The 11,625-nt window shown below is 47.0% G+C and overlaps 4 protein-coding genes across 9 annotated transcripts; 2 read left to right on the forward strand and 2 right to left on the reverse strand.

Moving 5' to 3' along the window:
• Window positions 1-157: 157 nt before the first annotated feature.
• On the reverse strand, window positions 158-4,338 carry LOC117902784 (uncharacterized protein DDB_G0271670). Of its 5 annotated transcripts, none has more exons than XM_034814390.1 (4): window positions 4,241-4,338; window positions 2,548-3,858; window positions 2,423-2,497; window positions 158-904 (listed from the first exon to the last, which is right to left on the reverse strand). In XM_034814390.1, exons 2-4 carry the CDS (start codon window positions 3,637-3,639, stop codon window positions 476-478), a joined length of 1,596 nt encoding a protein of 531 aa, XP_034670281.1. In that variant the 5' UTR covers window positions 3,640-3,858; window positions 4,241-4,338; the 3' UTR covers window positions 158-475. The 5 variants fall into 5 exon arrangements, with proteins under 5 accessions (XP_034670281.1, XP_034670279.1, XP_034670280.1 ...); XM_034814388.1 differs by having other exon boundaries at window positions 160-2,188; XM_034814389.1 differs by having other exon boundaries at window positions 160-1,832; window positions 2,178-2,497.
• A 453-nt stretch (window positions 4,339-4,791) lies between these two features.
• LOC117902807 lies at window positions 4,792-5,915 on the reverse strand. The gene is made up of 2 exons (XM_034814429.1): window positions 5,797-5,915; window positions 4,792-5,744 (listed from the first exon to the last, which is right to left on the reverse strand). Exons 1-2 carry the CDS (start codon window positions 5,848-5,850, stop codon window positions 4,962-4,964), a joined length of 837 nt encoding a protein of 278 aa, XP_034670320.1. The 5' UTR covers window positions 5,851-5,915; the 3' UTR covers window positions 4,792-4,961.
• A 362-nt stretch (window positions 5,916-6,277) lies between these two features.
• On the forward strand, window positions 6,278-8,719 carry LOC117902799 (trans-1,2-dihydrobenzene-1,2-diol dehydrogenase). 2 transcript variants are annotated; one of them, XM_034814418.1, is made up of 5 exons: window positions 6,278-6,374; window positions 7,474-7,695; window positions 7,760-8,051; window positions 8,118-8,364; window positions 8,428-8,719. In XM_034814418.1, exons 2-5 carry the CDS (start codon window positions 7,488-7,490, stop codon window positions 8,686-8,688), a joined length of 1,008 nt encoding a protein of 335 aa, XP_034670309.1. In that variant the 5' UTR covers window positions 6,278-6,374; window positions 7,474-7,487; the 3' UTR covers window positions 8,689-8,719. The 2 variants fall into 2 exon arrangements, with proteins under 2 accessions (XP_034670309.1, XP_034670310.1); XM_034814419.1 differs by lacking the exon at window positions 6,278-6,374 and having other exon boundaries at window positions 7,456-7,695.
• Window positions 8,720-9,868: 1,149 nt separating this feature from the next.
• On the forward strand, window positions 9,869-11,146 carry LOC117902798 (trans-1,2-dihydrobenzene-1,2-diol dehydrogenase). Its single transcript, XM_034814417.1, has 3 exons — window positions 9,869-10,285; window positions 10,349-10,725; window positions 10,813-11,146. The coding sequence occupies exons 1-3, from the start codon at window positions 9,907-9,909 to the stop codon at window positions 11,065-11,067; spliced, it is 1,011 nt and encodes a 336-aa protein (XP_034670308.1). The 5' UTR covers window positions 9,869-9,906; the 3' UTR covers window positions 11,068-11,146.
• Window positions 11,147-11,625: the final 479 nt, after the last annotated feature.

Below are 11,625 nucleotides of genomic sequence, written 5' to 3' on the forward strand. Positions count from 1 at the left end.
AAGATGACAAACCTTGCCTCAACTCTATAATAGCATCTTCGCCCAGGGTAGCAGAAGGTTGCTCATTTCGTGGTGGCGGAACAAAGTTGCCCATTGAATGTGTCCTGGTCATCGATTTGATGCACTTTCCAACACTCTGGTACGGGTGGCGCTTGTTTTGAAACATAGGGCATGCTCTTGTATTTTTATAAAGTTACAGGCGTTATACATAATTTACTTAGCACTTAATTTTGCTTAGCCACGAGAAATATGTTTAAATAAATCTTAAATCATAATTCTAAACAGAGCACTACATACAATCATATCATATAAACTAAATGGTAACTAATTATCACTTTTAAAAAATGAAATTTGAATTGATTTAAAAAAAATGGTGTAAAAATAATTTAGACTTAGGGGGGGATTTCAGAAGAGTGTGGCCGTGACGCTGCTACACATATATATATATGTGTGTATTTATGTATATATGTATTTCTCAGACAAAAACACGCATCAGATCGCTGCTGCTGGGCGTGTTGCCGCCACCGGGCGTTGAGCTCTGGCTCTTCCAGGGATTGCTGTTGGCATTAGGAGTGTTGCTGTTGCCGCTGTTGTTGGCAATGGCCAGTATGTTGCTGCTGCTGTCGGACAGCGTGCGCAGCAATTGCTTCTTAAGCAGCGGCTGCGAATTCTGTCCAACATTTGAATTGTTTTGCAATGGAAGAGAAAAGTTGGGTGAACGCTGCCGCAGCACTTGCTCTTGCTGCTGTTGCTGGAGGTATTGTGGCTGCTGCTGTTGCTGTAGCTGCTGCTGCTGTGGCTGACGTTTGGGAGACTGCTGTTGCTGCTGACTTTTGGCCAGTAGCTTTCGTCGCTTCTCATAGAAACTGTGTGTAAGCTTGTGGTCCGGCTGCTGCTGCTGCTGCTCCAACTCCTCCTTCAGCTGCTGCTGCTCTGGCTCTTCGTTGTCCATTTGCTTCTCCTTTTTCACAGCCTTGCCCAACAGCAGTTCATTCAGGCGCTTGGCTGTCATCAAACCCTTGCCCGCCTCCAGTCGCGACGGCACCAACGCTCGCTTGTTGCACCTCAGTCGATCCTGCGCTATGACACTCGATTTCTGTGCATAGATCGTCTTGCCAGCGGCAGCTGCGGCATTTTTCACCAACAAACCCGTGGCCGAGCCATTGCTGAGCGCCGTGTAGTTATTCGCATGTGGCGCGGGCGGTGGTGGGCGTGCCAGTTGGCCAACAACGCCCAAAGTGCTGCCATTGAGAGACAACAAACTGTTGTTGGCCTTGCGTGTGGTCAGCAGATTCTTGCGCAAAGTGGCGCCCAGCCCGTTGGGCAGCTTCACCAAACCGAAAGTGTTCATGGCCAGAGGTCGGGGTTGGCCTGAATAATGCATGACATTGAAGTAGCTCTCCTCGTGGCATTTGGCATTAATCAAAGTTTGTTGCTTGATGAAGCTTTGTGGCTGGCTGTTGGTGGCCTCCAGTTTAACAGTCTTTGTTGTGGTTGTTGTGTTGGTTGTTGTTGTGTCGCTAACAGTCTCCAGTTTTGTGAAATCAAAATCATTAAAATCATCATTGAATTGACTGACATCTGCGGTGCCTGCTGCTGACTGTCCCGCTGCTGTACCTCCGCCTGTGGCCGCTTGCAGCACATTCACATCGACATTCTCATAGCCCGCTTGTGTGAGGAACTCTGCTATGACCTTTTGCTGCTCCAGCACCGACACTTGATTCGTGTCTGTAATCTCATATATAATACTTGGCAGTATCATATGCTCATCGAGCTGTTGCTGCTGCTGCTGCACCTGCACATCCTGCTGCTGTTGCTGCTGCTGCTGCTGCACCTCCGCATCATCCGTCAGCGACTGCACATTGTACACACTGAACTGTTGTTGCTGCTGCTGCTGCCCATTGGCGCTTGCTTGCAGCTCCTCTGGCAGCTCCTGCTTTTGGCGTTCTGCCTGCTCGAGCTGGAGCTGCTGCTGATAGATGAGCTGCTGCAGCTGCATGGCATCGATGGTGGTCAATTGACTCTGGTTATCCTCGCCATAGACTTGCTGCTGGTTCGACTGTTGCTGCTGCTGCTGGTAGATGTATTCCTCGCCCATTTCAGCAGCAACATCATCATAGCGCAGTCTTTTTGTGGCTTGTGCCGCATGCTGTGGCGTGCCATTTGTCTGTTGTTGCTGCTGCTGCTGCTGTTGCTGCTGTTGGGACGTGTCCAGCGCACTTTCATCAAAGTTTTTCAGAATCTCATTTATCAATTTGCTGTCCAGCATTTCATCCAGTGTCAGGGAAATGGAATTCTCATCGGCTGTGCTCGCCAGCGGCAGTTCTTCCTCTTCGGTTGGCTGCTGCTGCGACGCCTCCTGTGACGCCACTTGGCCGGTTATGGAGGATACTGCCTGATCGAGTTCACTCATCAAACCCACCTGCTGCTGTTCGTACTGACTGGCGACTGGCTTATCCTTGGACGCTTTTGTTCGATGATCGCTGGATACCTTCAGCTAAAACACGAATTTGATTAGAAAACGTTTACACAGACGGAGCACACTACCTTCTTCTTTGGCTGGAGTTCGGGCTGCTTATCCGCGTCCGCCGCAACACCAGCCTGTTGATGATTGGCAGGAGAGTAATTCACGCTTAGAGCCACGCCCGCAACCAGCTCGCTGGGTGGCAGGGAGCAGGAGGAATTCGAGGATGAGGAGAACACGCTTATGGGCGCCGGTGCAAACTCTTCTTTGATGCTGCCAGACACCGAAGCTGAAGCTGCCGCTGCTGCTGCTGCTGGTGGCGCGGCTATGGCACTGCTGCTGCTGCTGCTACTCTTTTTGGAGGAGGAGCTGCTCGTCTTCTCCTTCAACTCTGGCGCAGGTGCTGGCGATGAATGGTGGCGATTCTTCGATGATTTCGAACGTGAACGACTGCTGCTGGTCCCGCTGCTGCCTTTGGAGGAGGAACTGCTACTCTTGCTGCTGCTGCTGCTTTTGTGACGCGACGAAGACGAGGACGAGGAGCTGCTCGTCGCATTGGCTGCTGTGTGCTGGGATGCTGAGCTGCTCGAGCCGTTCGAGCAGCTGGACAGTGTGGAGGCGGACAATGTCTCCGTGGGCGAGCCCCCAGCCAGATTGTCACCACCCGCTGCCGCTGCAGCTGCTGCTGTCTCTTGCTGGCTTGTGGCTGTGCTGTTGTCTCCTGTGGCAGTTGTGAGCGGATTTAATTTGTTCGATGTGGCCTCCCAAATGGCCGGATGCTGCAGTGCTATGTGATTCTGGAAACCCGCTTTCGTGTAGCTGCCATTGCAGGTGTTGCACACGACCAGATCGCGGATGGCCAGCTTTGGCACGATGTCATAGTAGGCCATGTCCGCTGCATTGAGGCGCTGGACATGAAGCTTGGTCTGGTCACTGCCCGTGCCTGTGCCTGTGCCCGTGGCCTTGCCGCCGCCGACGCCTCCCCTAAGATACGCCTTCTCCGCTGTGCGCAGCTGCTTGATCATTTTGTCCATGTCAAACACCTGTGTCCATTTCTGGCCCTGCAGGCTGGCCAGGGATACACCAGCGCCACCAAAGAGTGCGCCGCCACCACTGACACCACCTCCGCCTCCGCCTCCTCCCGTCATTAGATCTGCTTTGGATGAGTTGGTCATGGTTTTATGCTTGGTGCCGTTCTCTGCATAGATTATGCCCGCCGCTCCAGTGGCCGCCAGTGCATCATTCAGGGGGGCATGGTGTGGTGTGTGGAGTGTACAAAACTGAAGCTGCGGCTCCTGCTCCTGCTGCTCGTCGAGAGTGTGAGTTAGAGAGGGGGGTGGGTAGGTAGAGTAGACAAGCGAGAGAGTTGCCTTAGTGAGGCGCCTCGAGCGCAACTGCAAAAAAGAAAGAAATGAAGGGATATTTTTGTTAGGGAAAAGCTTACAGGTGAGTGTTGTCGCCCCCACCGGCCCCCTCCTTCGCACAACCCACACACGCATGCACCCACACACATGCGACCCCCCCTCCAATATCACACACACGCACGCGAGAAACAATCGATCAGCTGTTTCTAGTTTATTGCTATCTCATTCGCGCTCACACATGCGCACGCACTCACGGACGCACAACTACACACATACACTTACGCTGTCCAACACAAACGTACGGCATACAAACAAAGCACAATTGAAAGAAAAGAAAAGAATCGCACCAAATATCGAATCGAATCACAGATTTCGCTAGGCTAGTTTTGAATGATGACTGATTTCGACTTACATTTGCGTTAACACACTTCCATTTTGTGATATATATATCCGTTTTTGTTCAGTTTTTTTATCCTTTTCCTCCAGTGTGACCGCGGAATTATCGATAAAATATACCGACTGACCCTCGGAAATATACCGTAATATACCAAACAATTTGCGAAATATACTGTAAATTATACCGATGAACCACAAATCACGAACGAGTGAACGAACTTAACCCACTTGACCGCCCTATTTTTAAATCGGTAAACAAATGGAGCAAGCCGCTGAAAATCGTGACGTTTGTTAATTCTCCTTATAGTTTTGTACGTTCTCTTTACATACAAAACATAATGGTCAGGTTATTTTGTATCTCAACTGCGCTAAAATTCTTCAAGTTCGATCATTTTTGTGTCGAATATATAAACACCACCTGGTTGACAATGGGCTAACTTTCTTTTCGTTCACCGCAATCATTTTGCTCGATTTTGTTATTTCATCTAATATTACTAATTAACTTAGGCCCTAAGAGCTAATCGTATGATTTTATTTGATTGATGGGTATATTTTCTGCAAGACTGGTTAACTTTAAGGACTTCCTTTTATTGGATTGCTTAAAAAATAATGTTTCAACAATAAGGTCAACACAAATGTCCCGTTTTTAAATGCCAATTTGCTACATTTCAACAGTTTCTTGAAAATCTTTAATATTGCGATTTACTAACGGCCAAAAGGAAATACATTCTTAGACTCTACTCCTCGTCATCACTGAAATCCTCCTCTTCCTTGCGTTTCCTTGTCTTGCGCTCGATCTCGCGTGCATGCAAATCCTTAAAAGCCTCAAACTCGGGCAAGGTGACATGGCAGATCTTTGTGGCGAACGTCTTCTCAGATGTGTCCGTAATCTGGTACAATTTGTGATTAGTTGTGGGCTCATCGGGATCCGCTTTCGGGGCACGCGGCTTGAACAAGCCCAGGCGGACGAGGAACTCGTGCCTGCAGCGCAGCTCCTCAAGGGACATTGACAGACCGCTGGACTTGACCAATTCTGGCACCTCTATGCGCATTACATCCATGATGTAGTCCAGTTTCTCCTCTATCCTTTTTTCTGATTGAGCCAGCAAGTCGGGGCTGTTCATCAGCAGCTTCCACACATTTTTGTTGGTCGAAACGCGACTCTTCAGGAAGCCCACGTGAGAGAGCAACTGATGGGAGTCGCTGACGTCCAACAGCTCCGGATATTTGGTCAGTAGCAGGTGCAGCAGAGTCTCCCCGAACTGGCAGGCGCGCCAGATTTCTAGGCTGCTGATGATTCGCTCTGGCGTTCGCCTCAGCACTGCCGGATTGGCTGTAACAATGCGTAGAAAGTTGACAGTTTCCAGGCCATGATTTTGAAATGTTTCATGGGCTCGCCGCCACACCTCGGGCGTGTAGATGGACAGTGTGGGCTCCAACTTAATAGCTTCCTCGATGTGCACCGGCTCCAATATTTTCGGCGCTGCGGCTTTCGCGGCCAAGTTCCTCGTGCATTGCAGCTGAAATATTAATTATTTAAACTGTTGAATTGTTGCTCTGCCATATACACACCTTTTTCTGTTGCCTTAATACAGTTTGCGTGTTAAATAATAGTTTTCTCAGCATTCTGCAAATAAAATATGTCGGCGATGTAACAAAAAATCAAAACAAGAAACAGCTGTGGCACAGGTGTGACCGCGGATTTATTGGTAAAACATTTTGCCAGCAATATACCGAAATATAACATCACATTTTCAAAATATACCGTAAATCTTAAATCATTTTCCTCGCTTTTGATGTTCTAATTAATATTACCAGCTAAGTAGGACTCTCAGCACTAAAGCTATAATTTTATCCACTTTATGAAACAGTTGTCAACCAGGTTGGCTACGGATGAAATTCATTAAATCTACAATTGTACCGAATAGTATATAATGGTCACCCTGTGCGGCACGATTCCTCCTAAAGTAACAGCTAAGACACCTGTTAAGCTAGTGCTGTTAAACGCATATTGGCTTGCCCGCTAACATAAGTTGTGCTTTCAGATTTCAACAGTGAAGTCTTCTCAAGTGGGACACCTCATGAGTATAAATAGAATTGTCGCAAATAAACAGTGGAAAGTTTTATCATAGTTCTGCTTCAAGTTCAGGGTAAAAGCGCAATTAAATTAAATTGTGGGTGGTTTGATAGCAATGTAATTATGAAAAAAGGAATATTTGCCGGTTGACAGGTGTTCAAGGTTGTGCGGCATTGAAATATGCAAAGCGTGTGGTGATACATCAGGAAATTTAATTAATATTACAAGTGTGCTTCAAACTTTTACAATAAATAAGTGCAATTCATCAAACACCTGTTGACAAAGAGAATAAACTCAAATACGTTTCCAAGCTGTAATTTACAGTGCCGTGTAAAATATTCGAACCGTTTTCGTAATTAAGTGTTGCACTGTTGTCCGCTGGGAACTTGTCGATGTTCCTTAAATTTACAGTCTTGTCTACGAAATGATCCTACTCTTTTACCTCAGAGTTACAAACTAACTGTAAAGTAAAAGAGCTTCATATCGAAAAGTCACTAACAGAAGCCTCTTGAAAACTGTAATTAGGACTGTTCTACTGCTGGCCATTCTTTTGCCAGCAAACTTCGGAGAATAACAGCTACGAAAGCATAACCTGTCTCTGGCATCCACAAGTACCTCTGTCCACCCCATTCAAAAGACTTCACTGTTGGCGCCTGGAATTCCAAACGCAAGGGAAACAAAATTCCAGAAACAACTGTTTCTAGATTCCAGGTGTGCAAGTATCAATTACAGTGGCATCTGGGATATTAGAACGGCCTGTGTAGACCACAGAGGATACCGTTTTAGTGACTGCCCAAATTAAAGCCTTTACAGTGGCGTCTGATACATTAAAACCCCTTCCGAACGTAGTAGTCTTCCAATGAAAACGCAAAAAATTGCGTTCAGAGGGCTCGTTCTCGTCTTCGTTTGATAGCAATCGCACACCTGAAATATGTCAAGTAACGATGGGCGTTCGTACACCCCCCGGCAAGGTCAAACTCAATAACATTGTGAAATAAACCGATTTCCTACTGTAAATTAAAATTCAAAACAATTAACAGCCAAAAGATAAACACCACAAGTGGTTCAGGAGAGGACCACTCTCTCTCTCTCTCTTAGCTGATAAGACACACTCTCTTTTTTCCGGTATTTAATAAACGTCTCACAGTGCCGGCCACAACACTCGTTCACAGATCACACAACAGACATGGCACAAATCATACGTTGGGGCATCGCTTCGGCTGGAAAGATCAGCGAGGATTTTGTCATTGCATTGAGCACACTGCCCGCCAGTGACCACAAGGTCCAGGCAGTGGCTGCCCGCACCCTGGATCGGGCACAGGACTTTGCCAAGAAGCACGAGATTCCCAGTGCCTACGGCAGCTACGAGGAGTTGGCCAAGAGCAAGGATGTGGGTGAGTAATTAGGAGTCCTCTTGCCCTTAAAGAACATTGTTAATGTGTCTCTACCTTCCCATAGATGTCGTCTACATTGGCGTCCTGAATCCCCAGCACTATGAGGTCTCCCTGCTGATGCTGAACAGCGGCAAGCATGTGCTCTGCGAGAAGCCTCTGGCCATGAACAAGAAGCAAGTGGAGGGCATCCTGGCAGCCGCCAAGGCCAACAAACGTTTCTTCATGGAGGCTGTGTGGTCGCGCTTCTTCCCCGCCTACCAGCGTGTACGAGAGCTGACTTCCAGTGGACAATTGGGCGAGGTCAAAGAGGTTGTGGTTAACTTTGGCTTCCCCCTGGCCAATGTGGATCGTTTGCAGTGAGTCGGAGACACTTTAAGCCTCAGAATTCCCCTCTCAAAAGTATAATCTTTTATTTTTTAAAGAAAACGCGAGCTGGGAGGAGGTGTGGTCTACGACTTGGGCGTGTACACCATTCAGGTGTCGCAGTGGGCCTTCCAGGAGAAGCCACAGAAAATCGAATCGAGTGGCACCACAAATGCCGAGGGCATTGATGATGATGTGAGCTCCACATTGACCTACTCCGGTGGACGCACTGCTCGCATGCGTTTCACCTCCAAGGAAAAGCTGGACAACACAGCAGTCATTAAGGGCACCAAGGGACAAGTGACGGTGAGCATTTGAGACTCAATCAATGGCCAGCGAAATGGTTCTAAATGTGTTTCCAATTCCTAGCTGATTGACTTTTGGTCGCCCAACAAACTGATTGACATTGATGGCAAGGAGAAGGAGTGGCTGCCGCCCAAGGGCAAATATGCCACAAATTATGGCAACTCCGAGGCCATGCGCTACGAGGCGGAGGCTGTCCGCCAATCCATCATTGCCGGCGATGTGGAGAACAAAAATGTCGCCTATGCGGACAGTTTGCTCTTTGCCGAGATTCAGGACACAATTCGCAAGCAGATTGGTGTGCTGAACAAGTACGATGAGGAATAAATTTATAGACTTGTATTAACCATAAAATATATTTAATATTGTTTTTGTACACGTACAAAGTGGATCCTTCTTGGCCACTTGGGAAACTCCTCAGTGCTGGAGCAAACACTGCGATAAGATGCGGTGTGGGGCGGGGCATATTGATTGTCGAATGACATTCCCCCTAGGTCGTAGCTCTATCTATCTTTTGGATTGTAATAACATGATTGAGCACAATCTATATATGCTATACAGATCACGTTTCCATTGCGTGACGGAATTTATTGGGGGCCAGTGCCATGGTTCCTCTTATCTTAAGGTCTAGCGGAGGTTTCTATATCTTATCATGAGTAGGCGTCTGTGGGAGCTAAAAGTTCTAATAGAATGAAATGGTAGACTTCTTTGAGGGGCAGAAAACCAAAGGTTAAACATAAAACCTCTCATGAATATATTTTATAAGAGAAAATTCCTTAGTTCTTTTAATTTCTTAACTTTTTTCACATTTTTGTGACACATTTCTGTGGCTTTTAAACCTCTTACACAACTGTACTTTTTGCCTTTGATTCGTAGACTATTTTATAGCCTTTTGTGGCTTATCTTTTGATAGTCAGGCAAGAAAAAAGGGGCTCGTCTTCAGTGCGATAAGCTGCAATTACGTCAAAGGCCAACGTTTCGTTTGCGTAGAACACTTGAAAGCTAAAGAGTGCCTCGAGACTCTAGAGTCTAGAGAGATTCGTAATAGACCTTGAGATGTCTCAGAGCATTGAGAAATGAGTGCGGAAATGCGCGTAAAATGTACAGAGAAGGTTTTAGATATATTTATAGAGGATGAACAAAAGAGAACAGAGTGGTAGATGCTACAGAGAACTCAGGGTATCCTCCAAGAGAAGTTTAAAGTGAAGAAAATCGAATGAGAATTATTTCCCAACACTCCTTAGAGGTTTTCTCCCCTTCCATAGCACCTCCAGCTTACATTCGAAGCCCCCACAATATGTAATACAATTTAAATAGTTTTCCCTTTCCCTTGAGCATCCATCAAGCATCAACCATCCACATTTAGAGGCTTGTGCTCTCCACGCTTTAGGTCTCTTATCAGTTGGAATGCAATGAAAAGTGCAATGAATGCAGATGCCATCAGCTGATAGTGCACGGGACTCGGTACTCCGGCACTACGTATCATTATCATATGGCGTCAGTAGCAGCCCGGACACGAGCTAGAGAGACAGAAGACGGAACAGTATGCAGAGTCAAACGAATTTAAACTGGGGCATAGCCGCAGCTGGCAAGATCACCCAGGACTTTGTCACGGCTCTCAGCACCATTGAGAAGTCCCGCCATGTGGTGGTGGCTGTGGCCGATGTGGATGGCTCGAGGGCGCAGGAGTTTGCACAAAGAAATCAAATACCGCGACACTATGATGGCTTCGATGCCTTGGCCTTGGATCGCGAGGTGGATGTGGTCTATGTGGGCACGCTGAATCCCTTTCACTATGCTGTCGTTCATCTGCTGTTGTCCCGGGGCAAGCATGTGCTCTGCGAGACGCCCATGTGCCTGGGTGTGGATCAAGCCAAGGAGTTGTATGGGTTGGCAGAGCAGCGTGGAGTTTTTCTGATGGAAGGTGAGATTGGGCTGGGAGAGACCTAAGTTAAACTCTAATGAAGATTTCTTCTGCTCCCTTTAGGCATGTGGTCACGCTTCTTTCCCAGCTATGAACGTCTCAGGGAGCTCCTGCAGAGCGATGCCATTGGTGAGGTTACCCTCGTCAAGGTCCAGCATGGCTTTCGCTTGGCGCATGTCGAACGTGTCAGCAATCGAGAGCTGGGTGGCTCCATCATACTGGATCTGGGCATTTATGCCTTGCAGTTGGGACAATTTATATTTGGCAGCTCGCCCGTCAAGATCCTGCCCAGTGGCACGCAACTGAACAAAGATCGCGTGGATGTACAAACGGAGTTTATACTCGACTATGGCGATGGTCGTCGCATGGTGGCTTTGGTCACTGGCCTGGAGAATCTGGAGAACGACGCCATCATTGTGGGCACCAAAGGCGAGATTAAGGTGAGGCATTATCTCTCCCAACTTGACCTACAGATCAATGGGATTATCAGTGACAATGTTGCATACTCTTTTCCTTTCTTTTGACAGCTCTCCAACTATTGGTGCTGCACACAGCTGACACGCTCCAATGGTCCACCCGAAACGTGGCCTCTGCCCAGAGCTAAATTTGATTTCCATTATACAAACACCTGTGGACTGCGCTACGAGGCGGAGGAGGTGCGTCGCTGCATCGAGAAGCGTCTGCTGGAGAGTCCAAAGTTTCCACATGCCGCCAGTCTGGAGATTATTGCCATTAGCGATGAGATGAGGCGACAAATTGGTGTTACTTTTGATGAGTTTTAGTTCTAAGAATTAATTGAATTCAGGGGAAGAACTTAGCGTTAGGGATTTGGAATCAATTCAACTTTGGCAAAGTGTTAAACTCATTTTTGTGGCATTTTTAAAAAGGAAAATGATTGAAATGTAATTTTATATTGTAATTACTTTCGTGGCTTTCTTTTACGAACTTTTGCTTCTATCCATGAAATTTAGTTTTATTTGCAGCCACAGAACCTGTAAGAATAAAGAAAAGATTAAAATAATACAATCGAATAAATCTGGACCTGAATTTTCCCTCCACAAAGTTTGTTTAGAGTTTAAAATTACAAAGAATTTTAGAGGATTAACTCGGACCACATATGATCGCTATGACCAAAGGCTACAAAATTCCCAAGATGTTGCATGAAGATGCACCAAGAAGCTGTTCTATGGCTGCCATTTTCTCTACGTCCCAGAGACGAAGAGCGTGAGCGATGATTCAATTCTCTTGTGGGCTTTCCTTCTGCTCTGACCAGCGGCTGAGTCGGTCAGCTTCGGTCCCTCGAATCCAATAACAAACCCAAGTAGATCAAGACTCGGTTC

The sequence above is a fragment of the Drosophila subobscura genome, chromosome U (genome assembly GCF_008121235.1).
Source record: "Drosophila subobscura isolate 14011-0131.10 chromosome U, UCBerk_Dsub_1.0, whole genome shotgun sequence".
NCBI classification, from domain to species: Eukaryota; Metazoa; Arthropoda; class Insecta; order Diptera; family Drosophilidae; genus Drosophila; species Drosophila subobscura.

Excerpts from the sequence above, each read along its gene's own strand:
- LOC117902784 (XM_034814386.1), bottom strand. The coding sequence starts at position 3,639 with ATGACCAACTCATCCAAAGCAGATCTAATGACGGGAGGAGGCGGAGGC. Across the intron at positions 2,498-2,547 it reads AACTCCAGCCAAAGAAGAAG|CTGAAGGTATCCAGCGATCA; the intron begins GTAGTGTGCTCC and ends TTCGTGTTTTAG.
- LOC117902807 (XM_034814429.1), bottom strand. The coding sequence starts at position 5,850 with ATGCTGAGAAAACTATTATTTAACACGCAAACTGTATTAAGGCAACAG. Across the intron at positions 5,745-5,796 it reads TATTAAGGCAACAGAAAAAG|CTGCAATGCACGAGGAACTT; the intron begins GTGTGTATATGG and ends TTAATATTTCAG.
- LOC117902799 (XM_034814418.1), top strand. The coding sequence starts at position 7,488 with ATGGCACAAATCATACGTTGGGGCATCGCTTCGGCTGGAAAGATCAGC. Across the intron at positions 7,696-7,759 it reads GGCCAAGAGCAAGGATGTGG|ATGTCGTCTACATTGGCGTC; the intron begins GTGAGTAATTAG and ends ACCTTCCCATAG. Across the intron at positions 8,052-8,117 it reads GCCAATGTGGATCGTTTGCA|AAAACGCGAGCTGGGAGGAG; the intron begins GTGAGTCGGAGA and ends TATTTTTTAAAG.
- LOC117902798 (XM_034814417.1), top strand. The coding sequence starts at position 9,907 with ATGCAGAGTCAAACGAATTTAAACTGGGGCATAGCCGCAGCTGGCAAG. Across the intron at positions 10,286-10,348 it reads TGGAGTTTTTCTGATGGAAG|GCATGTGGTCACGCTTCTTT; the intron begins GTGAGATTGGGC and ends TGCTCCCTTTAG. Across the intron at positions 10,726-10,812 it reads GCACCAAAGGCGAGATTAAG|CTCTCCAACTATTGGTGCTG; the intron begins GTGAGGCATTAT and ends TTCTTTTGACAG.